The sequence below is a fragment of the Octopus bimaculoides genome, chromosome 9 (genome assembly GCF_046866305.1).
Source record: "Octopus bimaculoides isolate indiv1 chromosome 9, ASM4686630v1, whole genome shotgun sequence".
In the NCBI taxonomy this organism is placed as follows: domain Eukaryota; kingdom Metazoa; phylum Mollusca; class Cephalopoda; order Octopoda; family Octopodidae; genus Octopus; species Octopus bimaculoides.
The window spans coordinates 65573562-65592022 of record NC_142936.1 but is presented as its reverse complement, the minus strand read 5'-3'; the positions used below and the strand labels follow the sequence as shown (position 1 = coordinate 65592022).

Genomic DNA, 18461 nt, shown 5'->3' with positions numbered 1-18461 from the left:
GTCACTTTGAAAGAGTTCTAGGACAGCTTCGAACAGTGGAAAATGCATCTGGACCGATGCATTGCTTCAAATGGAAAATACTCTGAAGGCGATAAAAGTGTAAACATAAAACTAAGTGATTAAAATAATATTGCAAAATTCCAGTTTCTTTTGGAAACCCCCTCGTATTTTGTTTATTTAGAACTTGCTGATATTCTTTACTTTTAGAATTGATATTTGAAAAGAAATTCTAATACAATACTTGAACTCAGAAATCGTATGATTTATTACCATTGAATACCTGACCAAGCTGGAGATAAGCATCATGACGGAGTATGCCGATTCTCTTCTTTTTGTGCTGGCTCAAGAGTAGGATATGATAGGTGCAAGAAATTATTCGCAAAGAATGGAAATCGTATGACAACAGGTGCTATCACAACCGCAGGATTTTAAGGACGATAACAGCAGAAACGTAAACAAGAACAAACTCTTCTAGCTCGGCAGAAGAAATTATTCCAAGAATGTGAACTTAAAACCAATGCCAAGAAAAGTTATAATCTGTCAATCTGTCATCACTTGTAATCTGTCATAGGATTAAGATTGAATGAATATGGTAATATCTAAGGCATGTTTATTCCCAAACAACACTTATTTTAGTGCACAGATAAGGCGAGATGAGTAAACGAAAACAAAAACTCTGTTAATAATTAGAAGTCACTGGTGAATCTGTTACCAAGCGATGTTATAATAACGTCCTATAGTCTCGTTCTTATAATATGGTCTCATTTCACCAAAAAGGGTCCTGATTTTGAAGGTGACGTTGCCTTGAGAAGGTATCGCATGAACGAAAGACACTCAGAATAGGAGAAACTCGAGGAGTTGTGTGAGAAATTAAGATGGACGTATACTGTACTTTCAGGGGTGTTACAGTTCGGGGATTTGTAAGTCAACGAAGTCATTTATGGTTAGCACTGAACTTTGTAGGAATAACAGAACAGTTATTTATGAACTGCGCAGGGGGCAGGGAAAAAAATGCTCCATTATGGATATGGATATGGTATGTAGAATAAAGGCCACGGTTGAAAGAAAAGAATATATCTTCGGCAATAAATAAACAAAATATATAAACGCTAAATGGCTGTAGCTGTCCTTGATTTCGTGTGGTGGTCATGTGGATGATAGGAGGTTTATAAGAAGAGTGGGTCAAAAGAATAAAGATACTCTTGGTAAGTGCCTAAATCACTATGAACTCCAATGGGCAGCTGACGAATGGAATGTTCATGGTACGAGTTACGTAGAAGAGAGTTATGTGCATATTTGTGTGTGCGTATGAACTTCGAAGTCACAGTCAAACTTTTCCTTGTAAAAGTTAATAGATGTATTCTCTACTAAAAAGTAGTAGGTACTCCTTTAGTTTAATGTTAAATTATTTTCATGCATAACTCGACACAAAAACAAGCATGCATACATTCGTACGTACATATGCGTATATATATATATATATATATATATATATATATATATATATATTTATATATATATATATATATATATATATATATATATATATATATATATATATATGTATGTATACGTATATATGTACACACACACATTTGAGTTTGTGAGAGACAGAGAGACATACAGAGAAGGAAACAGAGAAAGAGAGAGAAATGCCGCGTGACTGGCTCCTGTGCCGGTGGCACGTAAAAAGCACCATTCAAGCGTGGTCGATGCTAGTACCGCCTGACTGGCGCTCGTGCTGGTGGCACGGTAAAAACACCCACTACACTTTCGGAGTGGTTGGCATTAGGAAGGGCATCCAGCTGTAGAAACATTGCCAGATCGGATTGGAGCCTGGTGTGAGCCTTCTGGCTTGCCAGCCAGTCAAACCGTCAGTCAAACAGCATAGAAAGCGGGCGCTAAACGACGGTGATGATGATGATATGTGCGCACATAATTTTCAGTTCCAGTTGGAACCCTGTAAGTTCACCTCTATCGTTATAAGAATATTTTAATGGATTAATATACGAATACATTAACTTACCTATATTACTAAGAGAATGTTTCTCCCATGTTTTAATTTCAGCTTGGTGGAGCAAGAAATCGGCTATCCCTTTAACAGACGACTATCCCGGTAAGTGTCATTATTATCACTCTTAACTCAATATATTTGTTTATGTTTATGTTGCTTTCTGAAAAGTTAGATGAAATGTATAAAATATCTGTGTGTTCAGTGAACACATTAACTCTATACTGCAACCTATTTCAGACTTACAATACCCTCAGTGGTGACTTAAGCCTTAAGAGTGAAGCTAGATAGATGGAAACTGTGTGGATGAACTATATCAGTAATTTAACTATATCAGTCGGATAAACTATATCAGTAATTTAATGGCCCAATTTCATGGCTCTGATTCCGCCTGAGAAATTATGCTAAAGGTATAAGAGTCTGAGGAATAGTCAACGTCTTTTGTGGTAATTAAATGAAAAAGTAATTCATCAAAGAGTGTAGGACTCGTCATCGAAACTGAATGAGGTCCATTATTATTTATGTAATCCAGTGTCCATTTAACCTGTAGTGAAACCCCAGCTGAAACTGAACCATTGCTCTTAGATTTTCCCAATCTAGAAGCACGAGTTAAAACAATCCCATAAAAGGAAATATGTTGCCTTAAAAGGTATTAGCGTTTACACTAAGACAACTCGACCAAACAGCATTGGCTGACATTTAATGGTGGAGGCGGTAAACTTGAAAGAAAGTGTGTGGATTTTTCCTGCTGAATAGCTTGGCCGAAAATTCTGGAAAGATAGTTAACAGCTATAAAAAAAAGGTTACTAAATTCAGTCTAGCCAGAGAACCACTAGCCGAGTAGAGGAATCTATGTCGCATGTCTCAGTGTGTTGGTATCGCTCCCGCTTCTTTCGCTTTTCTCAAGCAACATGTTTATGTCGTACTCGAGAAAAAGCATCAACTGTCATTTGCAGTATCGAGTAACACACACTAATTGTTTGCACAAGGATTGTAAAACAGGGATCATTCTCAAATAATTTTCACTTCTTTTTTTTTTTATCATTCCTAGTGTTCTTACAATAACTGGTATTGTAAACATCTTGAGATGTCACATTTTTTTCGATTTCAATACGCAAGTGTTTATATACTTTCTGAGCTTCTCAAATTATTATTATTATTATTATTATTATTATTATTATTATTATTTTATGTTTGACTTTTGTTTTGCATTTGTACAAGTTGGATCCAAGTCTCACCCAGAGACCTCAAGAGACAACAAGTTAGAAGTTCATGTAGGTGTTATGCCTAGGGTACCATATATTTGGATTTGTAGTTTTGTTCTAGTGAATATTTAAGAAACCATAAGAAAATTATCTGTTTGCTTTAAAATTTGAGATCACATAGACAGTATTTTACGTAGGATATGGGCAGTTCCCATGAGCACTATCTTTTGAACTTCAGCCATTTTGGGGTTTCCTGGTATCTGAGCTAGGTAGTAATCAGCCCGTTATTATTATTATTATTATTATTATTATTATTATTATCATCATCATTATTATTATCATTATTATTATTATTATTATTATTATTATTATTATTTGATATTTTGCTATTAGCAATGTAGTAGTTTTCGAAGAAAAAGTTTTTTACAATATTTTTGCCATTCGTGAAATATCTTAGGGAAATGCTTACCCAGAAGCGGGATTTCCAAAGTGAATATTCTTAATCTTTCAAAATATTGTACGAATTCATACTATGCAGCAAGAAATATATATATATATATATATATATATATATATATATATATATATATGCATATATGGGAACAGGACGTCGCCAACTGTGTAAACAACATGAAATACAAAAAACAATGACTTCAATACGCAAACAATGAGAGAGAAAAATAGAAAACAGGACAAGTAAACATAGAGAACGACCCTTCATCAGTTGTCGGGTGTCTCATTTCGAGCATTCAACGACAATATGAGTCTTCAAAGACAGTTGCTCCCATAAATTCCAAAATAAAATTTAGGATTTATGGAGGGTCCAAGTTGGGAACAAAAACAGGACAGTGAAGACGTACAAGGAAACCGAACGAAAAAAACATGGTGGGTCGTTAGACCAGATTGAGAGGAAAATGGTGAACGTTGAGAGAAATATTTTCTTTGAAAAGAGAAAAGATAGAAGAGAGAGAAAGAAAACGTCCAATCTTTTGAACGTCTGTGAAGGAAAAGAAAGATAGACGATGGTCACGTGCAACAAGAGAGAAAAAGAGAACAACAAGAGAGAAAAAGAGAAAGCAATAAAACCAGTAGCGTAATAGAAGCAAGCAGAGTCCAACTACACTTCAGGTTTCTTATATGAGTTTACTTTCTCATAGAAAGAAGTTCTCAGTGGCTCACATGCTAGTTAACCCATTGCTGGGACCCTAAAATGTGATGCTATTCAGGGTCAAAGTAGACTTGGAGACAGTAGTCGCTAAGAGATGGTTCTGTACTTCTCAAAGCCCTGAAACTCCCGTAACGGAGCCTCGCTACCGGATGCAGTTTAAAGTCATACCCAGAACATATACGTACATTATGTGTGTGTGTGAGCGCGCGCGTGTGTGTGTGTGTGTGTGTGTGTGTGTGTGTGTGAGCGTGTGTGTGTGTCTATATATATGTATATGTATATATGCATGTGTATACGTATATGCATACATATATATTATAAGTACATATGTATGTGTATGTATATATATATATATATATATATACACACACACACATACGTGTGTGTGTGTGTGTGTGTGTTTGTGTACATGAGTAGCTCAAAAGCTCCATCCTTTTTATAAAAATCTTATTCCATCTTGTATGATTGCTAGAAACAAACTTTCCTCCATATTAACTAATTTACATCTGTAATAATAGCTATATCATCACATTTATTTCCTTCTAGATCGTTCATCACTGGAAGATTTGCGCTGTGACCAGACGAAATTCCTTTTTAGTAAGTAATAATTACCTTTCCATTTGAAACAACCAAAACGAAGGAAATAAAATCATGTTAACGTTAATTTTTCCATGCCTTTTAAGTTATATTGCAAATTAGATTATTTGTTTTTAATCACTAATATTGAATTGAGATATCGGAAATCGCCGGCAGTCTTTCCATTAGAAATACAATGACATAAAAGAGATGTATCCATTGGCGGCCACTTAACATTGAAGCGTATTGAAGATAGCACTTATATTTTTTTTACTATAAGCAGAATTAATATATTTCAAAGATACAAATTCAATATCGATATTTTTTGCAGGATAATGAATGAGAATGATTTTCAAAGAAATGTTTGTTCTTTTAGAAACTTTTTACAAGTTTAATTTCACCTTTATCATAGTTAATTCAAAGTAGCGTATTTAAGCGAAGTAAAATGTTATACCTTAAGCATGTTAGTTCAAAGTATCATATTTAAAAGGCTATTTTCAAGCAAATAATTCATTTTACATATATTTCTTTCTTTATTGCTGAACATAACGGACAAACAAGGGCAGACAAAGGGATTAAGTCGATCCCAGTGCGTAACTGGTACTTATTTAATCCACCCCGAAAGGATGGAAGACAAAGTTGACCTCGGGGTAATTTGAAATCAGAACGTAACGGCAGACGAAATACCCATTTCGTTATTGCCCACAAGGGGCTAAACATAGAGGGAACAAACAAGAACAGACGAACGGATTAAGTCGATTACATCGACCCCAGTGCGTAACTGGTACTTAATTTATCGACCCCGAAAGGAATTTGAACTCAGAACGTAACGGCAGACGAAATACCGCTAGGCTTTTCGCCCGGCGTGCTAACGACTCTGCCAGCTCGCCGCCCTCTTATTTTACACATATTACCACGAATAATTACGCTGACAAAAATTAAAAAATACTTATAAAATGCGTCCATTTCATAATTAAAAAATAAAAAGTTTTAATATAGAAATGTTAAAACATTTTCTCAAGACGCTAACGAGTGGGTTTTGCTGCCAATTCTAGCAGTCTGGAGACTATGCAATGACTCCGTCGTTGGCACTGTATTCCATGTTATAAACCGTTCTATATACGATTACGCCCTTTTTGCTAGGAGAGTGATATATAAAGAACATGGAACACGCCTGTCGATTTCACTCAGTCATTCGAACTAACAATGACGGGATCCTTGGTAATACACGTGAAACTATTACTGTATCATCAGGTTTCGTAGGTGCAGGCACCGGTGTATGTTTGTTTGTAAGCCAATCGGTTTCAGGTCCAGTCTCAAAACGCAGCATTCTAGTTAAGTGTCTTCATCTACTATCCCACGCAGACCAACGAATTTGATAGACGGAAATGGAGTGGAAGCCCGCTATACATACACACATACAGTAGAAGACACTTTCCCAAGGTACTATGCAGTGGGACTGAACCTGAAATCACGTGGCTGCAGAGCGAGTTTCTTGCGTATTCTTACGAAGAAAATGTTATATAAACTTTGATTAAAAAGACTGATTTTTTTGCGGTGGTATAATGTTTTTTGTTATTGTCTTCTTTCTCTTTTAATTCCAGGTTGCTATATCCGACTGTGTGTCTCAGAATTGCTTAGTTGTGCAAAGGAAGCCAAAGATTCCAAGCGGTCCTTCAATGATTGCAAGAGTGACTACAGAATGTGCGGTTTGAAATGCATGTCAAGCGCGACATCCTTGTCTGAATAAACGGAAAGATTTGCAGAAAAACACAAATTCCAAACTACTGATCTGATTTTCTAAAGCCAACTCTTTATGAACTGGAAACAAAGTGGAACAAACTTCATTATGTATAGCAATTTCAAGAATTATTAAAAATACTTAGATTTAAAGAAATATGTCTCTTTATTGTTATTTTAAATTATTTTGTTCCTTGCTTTGGTTTTATTCATTATGTTTGAAAGGAAAAAAAGCTGAACAATGTCGGAGAGAAGTTAGGCAGAATATATGTGGTGTCAATCAATGAAAACAGAGTAAAGATAGTGTATTACATTACACAGATTAATATTTCAGAAAAGATTAAGGTGACGAGCAAGCAGAATCGTTAGCACACCGGGCAAAATACTTAGCGGCATTTCATTTGTCTCTACATATTGGGTTCAAATGTCACCGATGTAGACTTTGCCTTTCATCTCTTTTGTCTTGTTCCAATATTTGAAACCAATATTTCAGAAAAGATTCATCTTATCAAATACAAGAAATAATACACTCAAAAACACATTTCTGCAAACTCTTTATTGCTGATAGTCACAGAGCAAATCTTGCCGTGGCTTATATGTATGTGGTGGATTTAACTCGTCAACCTATTTAAAACCACCATGTGGACCTCAAGTGCCATTAGTGAAGTACCGTCTGTTGCAAACATTCAGTGGAAGTTTCTTAACCAAGCTCGGAGATCCTGAAAATGGTCATGGGCTCTGCTCTTCCCCGCTGACTACATGATAGAAAATACATACATATTGGGCATTGTCAATGGAGTCGTTTCTTGCTCTCTCTCATTTTCTTTATTTACTGTATATGAGTAAGTGTGCCTATGCAAGCACCAGTGCATGCAGGCCCACACAGGTGTGTATGGAGGTAGGGATGGGCTTCATAACCTTCATACCTCCACTCGATCACACGCATTCTTACCCTTTCACCAATGCTGCTATAATAACCTGAGTTACTTAATTTGCATACTGGTGTATAGAAGAGCTTGCAAAGATGTATTGCATATGTATTTATGTACATACGTATACATGAAAACACACTCCTTCACTCATTCAGACACACACACATACATACATGGATGTATACAAACATACATACAAAAACAAACGTGTGCAACTGACTACAAATACATAGAGCTGAACATGGCATGCAACAAGAAAATAAAGAAAAAATTTGTACAGAAATCAACGTGAGTTCAAAATGAAATCAAACCTGATGTATGTGTGGTGGAGGGGTATGTGTGTGTGAGTATAAGCGTGAGAGAGAGAGAGCATTGCAAACAATGAATGCGATAAACATGGAATAAAAAAGTCGTTTAAATAAAAACATGTTAAAAACTATCTTGTACTGAATACTTAAATTTGTGAACTACCAAATCCACTCACAAGGCCCAAGGCTATAATAGAAGATGCTTGCCCAAAGTGCCACACAGTGGGGCTGGATTCAGAATCATGTGGTTGGGAAACAAACTTCTTAACACACAGCCACAGCTGTGCCTATATATGTATATATGTATATATGTGTGTGTGTATATATATATATATATATATATATATATATATATATATATATATATATATATATATATATATATATATATATATATATATATATATATATATATATATATATATATATATATATATATATATATATATATATATATATGTATATATGGCTGTGTGGTAAGTAGCTTGCTTACCAACAACATGGTCCTGGGTTCAATCCCACTGCGAGGCACCTTGGGCAAGTGTCTTCTACTATAGCCTCGGGTCGACCAAAGCCTTGTGAGTGGATTTGGTAGACGGAAACTCAAAGAAGCCCGTCATATATATGTATATATATGTGTGTATGTTTGTGTGTCTGTGTTTGTCCCCCTAGTATTGCTTGACAACCGATGCTGGTGTGTTTACGTCCCCGTCACTTAGCGGTTCGGCAAAAGAGACCGATAGAATAAGTACTGGGCTTACAAAGAATAAGTTCTGGGGTCGATTTGCTCGACTAAAGGCGGTGCTCCAGCATGGCCGCAGTCAAATGACTGAAACAAGTAAAAGAGAGAGTATATATATATATATATATATATATATATATATATATATATATATATATATATATATATATTCCATTAAAATAATTCTAAAGCCACTTTGGATGTCAACCAAATATCATCTTGCGAAGTGTTTCCTTTAAATCTTCTTCCATGTATGGTAAAAGTTCCTTAAAGCATTCTTTAGCAATGGATGTCTGTTTCTTGGTACCAGATAAAACCATTTCACCATATAAATATGTACTCATTGCCTACAAAATAAACAAAGGTTATGACATCAGATTACACAAAATTACAGTCTCAAATGAATAATTTCTTTCAATGGTTCAATGCCACAAATTTATAATAATTAACTGCGTCAACCCAATATATAACTGGTACATTTATGAATTTCAAAAAGAGAAAAGCGGAAAACAACTGAGACAGGATTTGAACTGAGAACAAATATAGCTGGAACTAAATATTGTTAGGTATTATTTATTCCAGTGCTACTGCTTTTATGACTTCAAACAAAAAAGATTTAAATTTTCATGTAATGACTGCTGTACTCCAGTATGGCCATAACCTACTAGTTTGAAATATCAGGGAAGATAAATATGACACTGTAAGTGTCTATAGCCATCACCATTATCATCATCGATTTAATGGCCCTTTTTAGATGCTTGCACAAGTCAGAAGGATTTGTTTGAGGCTGATTTTTCTATAGCTGGATGCTCTTCCTGTCATTAACCTTCACCTGTTTCTAAGCAAGGTATTATTTCCCCATGGTTGGACACATTTTCATGGAAGATTGGAAACAAAGGTCACCACTTGTATGACAATGACACATTTGTAACTACTGTGCAATGTCAACTGAAGACTACACACACACACACACACATACATATATCATCAGCAGCAGCATGATGATGCATATGTGTATGTGTGTGTTTGTGGTCCTTGTGTGTTGACACTGCACAATAGTTGTAAATGTCACACAATCATACAAGTGATGAGCCTTGATTCCAATCTTCCAGAGGATGGGCTTCTTTCAGTTTCCATTTACCAACTTCACCCACAAGGCACTGATCGGTCTGGGACTTTTGTAGAAGACACTTGCCCAAGATGCTGCTTGGTGGGACTGAACCCAAGACCACATGGCTAGAAAGTGACCTTCTTAATCACACTACTATGCTTGTACAAAATATTAGATTAGAATGTTTAGAATATCAAATTTTGGAAAATTCTGCATTTCTGATTAAATCTATAATACATTAAAGTGAAGTTCAATCCTGCTTGCTTGCTTGCGATGTTACACAGCCAAACCGGCACATAATGGGAAAATACTTTGAAAGTAAGGTGCCCCCGAAATGTGAATATGAATGGAATAAAGCAAGTTTCGCGTAAATTAAACCAGTAGTTATTGAGATATTTGGTGTTTGTGGGTATAAATACCCAAAACAGTGCATAATGGGAAAATACTTCAAAAATAACTTAACCCTGAAAGGGAAGAAACTTTAACCTTTTCCATTATGATGGGCAAAATATTTTTAAGTGAAAATGACTTCAAAAATACAGTAAATATTTTGTAAAAGACCCGTTTGTAACCTTGGTGTGAAATAGTTTTTTGCCATAGGTTTCTTTCAAGTGCATTCAACATATCTCACTGCCAAAGGTTTGGATGCTATTTCTAGCATGCCCTGCTACCACATAACAGCTATTTGCGATAAAGGACCCAAAATACCTGTTACGTGGAAGCAGGGTGTGCAAGAAATAGCAGCCAAATCTTTCCATTTCAAGGGGAAAAAGCAGTTTATGTGTGATTTAATTAAGCTTACCTGATGATATAAGAGAAAATTCTTAATATCTCCATAAAATTTAGCATATTTATTTTTTATTATGAGTTCACACCATCTATGCTGTATCTGCAATAAAAAGTATGATTTTTAAAAAAAATGCATTCATTTATTTTGCTTTAAATGATTAACAAAATTAATTAATTATGTAAATTACATAAAAAAAATATATCTTTTTAAAATGAATTTCAGCATAGAACTCTCTTTTACTCTTTTACTTGTTTCAGTCATTTGACTGTGGCCATGCTGGAGCACTGCCTTTAGTCAAACAAATCGACCCCAGGACTTCTTCTTTGTAAGCCTAGTACTTATTCTACTGATCTCTTTTGCCAAACTGCTAAGTTACAGGGACATAAACACACAAGCATCGATTGTCAAGCGATGTTGGGGCAACAAACACAGACACACAAACACATACACTATTAATAATTTTTTGACACAAAATAGATGGGAGAACGCAGACTCAATCCCAGTAGAAATAAGACTTAGTTTATCTACAATGGAAGCTTCCTTCTTTCCTAGAATCCTCAACTCTCTTGATGTAGTCATAGGGCACTGTCATGACATGCAGCATGTTTTGATCATTTAAACATGGCAGCATCTAATCCTCTCCAGGTTTAGACGCCAATTGCTTCTAGTGAGAAAGAAAAAGAACAATCAACCCCACTACTTGACTGGTGGTACTACTTAATTAGTTTCAAATTTTGACACAAGGCCAGCAATTCCATGGGAGTGGGTAAGTCAATTCCATCGACCCCAGTGTTCAACTGGTACTTACTTTATTAACCCAAAAGGATGAAAGGCAAAGTCGACCTCAGTGGAATTTGAACCCAGAACATAAAGATAGACACTAAGCATTTTGCCTAGCATGCTAACAATTCTGGTAATTCACCACCTTTGGTACTACTTATTTATTTAACAATCCCAAAAGGATGAGAAGTTAAAGTTAACTTAGGCAGGACTTGAACTGCAATTTTGTTCTGGTAACGTTTAAGACAAAGTTAATCTTAACCCAAGAAGTGATATAGTTAAAATATATCACATTACAATAAAGAGGAAAAAGAGCAGATATTTTGGGCTTCAGACTCCTTTTCAAAGAAGCAAAGCAAAAGTTCTGTGAGCTGAAGTTGAAATGTGACGAGAATATATTCCAACTGCAGCACAAGGAACACTCATTTCTCTTCCTCAATAAAGAGGTTCACCTCAAGACATTGAACTCTATCTTTTCTTCATGATAACTATGTATATTTAATGCAATTCCTCTGTTGATAACATATTGATGACCCAGACCCTCACTGGACTCCACTGATTCTGTTCCTAATTTAGACTGAATATTTGAAGTTAAGAATGGTAAACATCATTGAGCAAGAAATAAATTCTTTGATAATTGAGTGAATGAGACAATTTCCATTCTCAGTAAAGCACTTTTACTCTACTTACATTATTAATATTCTCACAAAAGGCTTTATCAGTAAAACTTTCTACTTCTTTAAATATCTAAATGTCTAAAATATTTTTCTTTCTTTCTTAGAGAGATCAGAAGGTGATGGTGAAGGAAAGGATTGATGGGAATCACAACATGAATACTCTTCTTTTTTTTTTTGTTCCCATCAACACAGCTGAGAAGAAGAGAGAGGAGGGGCAGGAGGGACAGAGAGAGAGGGAAAAACAGCTCCAGTACTTTATTGGTTCTTTATCAACTCTTGAAAGGGGTGATCTTGGTAGGATTCAAACTCAGAATGAAGAGAGTTGAAAAACCAAATGTTGCAATGCAGCATTCAATCTGGCAATCAGATAACTCTGTCAGTTTGCTGCCTTAACCATTTAGATCAGCACTTCTTAAACTATGGGTCACGACCCCAAATGGGGTTGTGAAGCGAAATGCTGGGGTCGTGAAAATTAAATTCAAACACTTGAATTTCAGTTTATAAGTTATTTCACAAATGTATACTTAATCCCTGGGGTCGTGAAAAATCTTGTGATGGAAAATGGGGCCATGAATAAAAAAAGTTTAAGAAGCGCTGACTTAGATACCAATTTGCCAGACACAATCCCTGGTTCTATGATACAAGCTCAGTTTTTTAGTGATGTAAATGAAAACCTTCTTCCATCAAATTTTCAACTTTATTTATGCTGCAAACACTAACTTAATAATGACAAGATATTTTAATAAACTACTAATTATTTTCCAGATTGAAATAAAGACAGAGTATTTCAACAGAAATATGGTAGCAGAAGGGTTAATGTCTAAGATGACTTGTTATAAATATGATTACAATTTTCTGTCCTCAAATATTTAATGATATAACAATCACTAAAAAAATATGACATTTTCATTAAAAAGATAAAATTTAGGACATACATCTGGATTAGCACAACTAATATCAAACTTTTCACGGATATTGTCCAGGATATTCTTTGGAACAGCAACATCAAGGAGTAATTCCAAAAACAACACAATCTGGTCTTGACATATCTTTAAAGACAAAAAAACAAATTGTTCAAAACAACAAAAAGAAACTGGTTTATTCAAATTTGCTTCAAAAATGTAAAATATTACACATTATCACATTATTTCAATGCTAGTTTAATCTTTATTTTAATTCCTTTGAGATAATACAATCTTTAGCCAATTTGATACTAATCTGCCTAAGATGGCCTCTGGTTGTACAATGCAAACTTTCTGTTTTAAAGTGATCTAAATTAAAGCCATCTCCCATTAAAATTTTATATTAATTAATGTTCCATTATAGGCGCAAGAATGGTTGTGTGGTAAGTAGCTTGCTTACTAACCACATGGTTCCGGGTTCAGTCCCACTGTGTGGCACCTTGGGCAAGTGTCTTCTACTATAGCCTCGGGCCAGCCAAAGCCTTGTGAGTGGATAGTAGAAGATCCTTGCCCAGGGTGCACCACAGTGGGGCAGAAACCAGAACTATATGACTGGGAAGCAATTTTCTTACCACACCACCATACCTGAAAATAAAAAAAAAGCATGTTGATTTAGAAAATATTAAAAAAAAGTAAAATTATATTCTGGGTTCTATAGTTGTTTGTTTGATTGTCTTAAGCTTGTTTCAGTCATTAGACAGCAGCCATGCTGGGGCATTGCCTTGAAGCATTTTAGTCAGGCAAATCAACCCCAGTACTTATTTTCCTTTTCTTTTTTTTCAAACCTGGTACTTATTCTATTGGTCGCTTTTGCTAAACTGCTAAGTTACAGGGACATAAACACACTAACACCGGTTGTCAACCAATCATGGGAAAAAAACACAAACACAAAGGCACACACACATAGATATATACATATATAAGTGCAGGAGTGTATGTGTGGTAAGTAACTTGCTTACCAACCACATGATCCCGGGTTCAGTCCAACTGCGTGGCACCTTGGGCAAATGTCTTCCACTATAGCCTGGGGCCAACCAAAGTCTTGTGAGTGGATTTGGTAGACAGAAACTGAAAAAAGCCTGTCATATATATATATATATGTGTGTGTGTGTATATGTTTGTGTGTGTATATGTTTGTGTGTCTGTGTTCGTCCCCCACCACCACCGCTTGACAACCGATGTTGGTGTGTTTATGTCCCCATAAGATAGTGGTTCAGCAAAAGAAACTGATAGAATAAATACAAGGCTTACAAAAAATAAGTCCTGGTGTCGATTTGTTCGACTAAAGGCGGTGCTTCAGTATGGCCACAGTCAAATGACTGAAACAAAAAATAAATAAATAAAATAAAATATACATATATATATATTTATGCAGTGATATGTAAGAGCGCCTGTGCAGTGCCCCATAAAAGCATCTGTGCCAATGCCACATAAAAGTGCCTGTGCAGTGCTACTTAAAAGCACCCAGTATACTCTGTAAAGTGGTTGGCATTGGGAAGGTCATACAGCTGTAGAAACCATGCCAAATCAGACTCAAATCAGCTCTGGTCACATTGTCCAACCCATGCCAGCATGGACAACGGACATTAAATGACGATGATAATGATGATGACGATAATGATGATACGACAGGCTTTTTTCAGTTTCCATCTAACAAATCTACTCACAAGGCTTATGCCAGCTCAAGGCTAGAGTAGAAAATACTTGCCCCAGGTGCCACACAGTGAGACTGAACCAGAAACCATGTGGTTGGGAAGCAAGCTTCATACCACACAACCACGCCTGCGCATTTGTTTATTTATATATTTTTTGTGCGCCTAATTTCTTCTTTTTTTTTTTTTTTTTTTTTGCATGCAAGCAACCGTTATGAGTGCATCACCATTCCCAAAGAAAAACTAAACATTGCCAGCAATTTTTTTATAGCAATTACAACAAAAAGATATTGAATTCATGAGATAATATTTATTCGAGGTGTTAATATACCCAAGTAAAGTTGGATAATGCAACTTGTTGCTAGAATGATAAGATATGATGTTGCTTTATTGGGTACACATTCGGTTTGATAGATTTAGAGTGACATATAAAAAGAAGGTGCGAATATGACAGATATATACATACATACATACATAAGTATAAACACACACACACACACACACACACACACACACATATATATATATATACATAAATATATGCATATATATATATATATATATATATATATATATATATATATATATATACATGTATATATACATACATACATGATTTTACATACAAATATAAATACACACACACACAAATATATATATACACATGTATCATATACATATATACATGTATAATATACAAATATATAAACATACACACACACACACACACATATATATATATGTATTATACATATCAATATATGCACACATTATATATATATATATATATATATATATATATATATATATATGCATATATATGCATACATTTATACACACATACATATATACAAATAAATATATGTGTGTGTGTTTGTGTGTGTGCATGAATATATATATATATATATACACACACATGTATATGTGTGTGTGTGGGTGTGTGTATATATATATATATATATATATATATATTACAAAAGTCAAGTCAGATAGCAAGAAGTCAAATAGGAAACAGTGAGTGGAAGAGAGAGCCGAAGAACAAAAAAAAAAAAATGGTATGCAGAAACACTATTCCATTTTTTTCTTTTATGTGAGAACATATGTAACACCTTCAGCTTAATGAAAAAATATAACACTCACTAAATCTGAGGAAAGATGCTGCTTGCTGGCAGAATGCTTTTCTTTCTAATCAGAAACAATGCTATAAATTTCTTCCAAATTTCTCTGATTTGTCACACACTGCATATTCAAATGAAATTGTATACTATAGAAAATACATACCATTCTTTCTTGTATTCTTGTATTTGTTCCAGTCATTTGACTGCGGCCATGCTAGAGCACCGCCTTTAATCGAACAAATCGACCCCAGGACTTATTCTTTGTAAGCCTAGTACTTATTCTATCGGTCTGTCTTGCCAAACTGCTAAGTGACAGGGACGTAAACACACCAGCATCGTGACACATCTATTTCCAAGTAAGTTTATCTTCACCATTTTGATGCAACTCTCTACTCTATACTATTTTCTTCCTCCATCCTTCTCTAATTCCCTTTTTCTCCCCTCACTCCTTCACCGTTTTCTGTCTCTCTCACTTTTTTCCCCTCTTTCTGTTTTCTCTCTCTCATTGCTCACACGTGATTATCGTCCATCTTTCTTTTCCTCAAGTGACCATCTTTCTTTTCCTGCATGCACATTCAAAAGAGCGGACATGTTTTTCTCTCACTCTCTCTCTCTCTTCTATCTTTTCTCATTTAAAAAAAAATGCTTTTCCCAGCATTCACTAGTTTCCACTCATTCTGGTCTAATGACCCTCCATGCTTGTTTTCGTTTGGTTTCCTTGTATGTCTCCGCTGTCATGTTTTTGTTCCCAACTTTCACCCTCCATAAATCTTAAATTTTATTTTAGAATTTATGGGAGCAACTGTCTTTGAAGACTCATATTGTCACTGAATGCTCGAAATGAGGAGACAGCCGACAACTGATGAAGGGTCCTTTCTCTGTTTTTACTTGTCCTGTTTTCCATCTTTTTCTCATTTATGTATTTAACATGTTTGCTTATGTATTTCACGTTATTTGCACCATTTGTGACATCTTGTACCCACATATGCATGTATATATATTATATATTATTTGCTATTATACACACACATACACATTATGAATCTTACCTATTTTAGTGCTATCTAGATAAGTAAGGTGAATCAGAGAATTTGTGTTAATTATATTGCTATACTTACTCATTTTACACACACTATAGTATTCCATAATATTCACAAGATTTAGTGTTGTAGAGTAACTAGATACTTATTAAGAATACTGTGGAACTTGTGACTAGGCAAAAAGTTCTTACTTAACATATAAAAAAAAACTATAGATCTACTTGTCATAACATCTCTTGCATAAGGTGTATTAAACCAAGTTACATTTTTTCGTCTTTTTAATATTTTCTTTTTTTTTTTTATAGTGTGATATTATTATTTATGGGATGTGCTGTTCAATGTTTGTTTTTTTTTTCTATTATATCAAGGAGTTCTGGTGGAATTTGCATAAAAAAAGGAGGAGAAAGAGAAGTTGTATTCAATTCCTTGCTAGGATTTATACAAATAATCTAGAAGAGAACCTAACAGATACAAAATCCTCACTTCTTCATATTTCACACATACACGAAAATCTTACATATACCTACTAAAAAAATTCTCAACGTTTATATTACTAAACTGTTTTAGAATTACTAACATAGGCACAGAAGTGGTTGTGTGGTAAGTAGCTTGCTTACCAACCACATGGTTCCGGGTTCAGTCCCACTGCATGGCACCTTGGGCAAGTGTCTTCTACTGTAGCCTCGGGCCAACCAAAGCCTTATGAGTGGATTTGGTAGACAGAAACTGAAAGAAGCTTGTCGTATATATGTATATATATATATGTGTGTGTGTGTGTGTGTGTGTTTGTCCCCCCTAGCATTGCTTGACAACCAATGCTGGTGTGTTTATGTCCCCATAACCTAGCGGTTTGGTAAAAGTGACCGATAGAATAAGTACAAGGCTCACAAAGAATAAGTTCTGGGGTCGATTTACTCGACTAGAGGCAGTGCTCCAGCATGGCCACAGTCAAATGACTGAAACAAGTAAAAGAGTATATCCTATGAAATCAAAACAAAACATAATTAATAAGGCAATGTATACTAACAGGCTTGAAGTTGAGGATATCCATTAAATCTTCCAATGGTTCTGAACTCTTTTGTGCACAATGCTTTTCAATAAGCTGTACCTGAAAATTAGAATATTTGAGAATTAGTGCAAGTTTCGTTTTGCTTGTTTTTTTCTGGAGTTTACCACCCACTCAATACAGAAACGACCATGGACAAAATATCTTTGAGCAAAGCTGACCCTGGGTTAAACTGCAACATGAAATATCTTAGTAAGTTAGTATTTCATATTATGTAATATAGTGATTTGAAAAGTTTCTATGAACTGAGATTATCTGGGCAATTCATCATGATGATCATCATCATCAACATGTTTTCCATGCTGGCATGGGTTGGACGGTTTGACAAACATCTGCCCAGGCTCCAATTGTCTGTTTTGGCATGATTCTTATGGCTGAATGCCCTTTCTAGTGCCAACCACTTTACAAAGTGTATTGGCATCAGCACGGGTTCTTTTACATGGCATCAGCATAGATACTTTTATGTGGATCCAGCATGGGTGCTTTCATGTGGTACTGTCATGAGTGCTTTTACATGGCACCAATTAGTAGAGAAAAACTGCCTTCATACAAGCAAGATACAAAAGACGAAACAGACACAGAA

At 35.1% G+C, this 18461-nt stretch overlaps 2 protein-coding genes across 4 annotated transcripts in view; one reads left to right on the top strand and one right to left on the bottom strand.

The window, feature by feature from the left end:
• The window catches only part of LOC106872510 (uncharacterized), a 29605-nt gene extending 22748 nt beyond the window's left edge, over positions 1 to 6857 (top strand). The window contains exons 4-6 of the mRNA XM_014919528.3: positions 2069 to 2116; positions 4931 to 4981; positions 6565 to 6857. Coding sequence (XP_014775014.1) covers positions 2069 to 2116; positions 4931 to 4981; positions 6565 to 6710 — 245 coding nt within the window. The 3' untranslated portion in view covers positions 6711 to 6857. The remainder of the gene's footprint in view (positions 1 to 2068; positions 2117 to 4930; positions 4982 to 6564) is intronic.
• A 1543-nt stretch (positions 6858 to 8400) lies between these two features.
• LOC106872508 (aminopeptidase O) overlaps positions 8401 to 18461 on the bottom strand; it is a 42549-nt gene continuing 32488 nt past the window's right edge. For 2 of the 3 annotated variants that reach the window (XM_089357615.1, XM_089357613.1), the window contains exons 13-16: positions 17840 to 17920; positions 12976 to 13089; positions 10596 to 10682; positions 8401 to 9029 (exon numbers count right to left, since the gene is read on the bottom strand). In XM_089357615.1, the coding sequence (XP_089213741.1) occupies positions 8886 to 9029; positions 10596 to 10682; positions 12976 to 13089; positions 17840 to 17920 (426 nt within the window). In that variant the 3' untranslated portion in view covers positions 8401 to 8885. Of the gene's footprint in view, positions 9030 to 10595; positions 10683 to 12975; positions 13090 to 17839; positions 17921 to 18461 lie in introns of those variants that run through there. The other variant, XR_016243163.1, reaches the window with a different exon arrangement.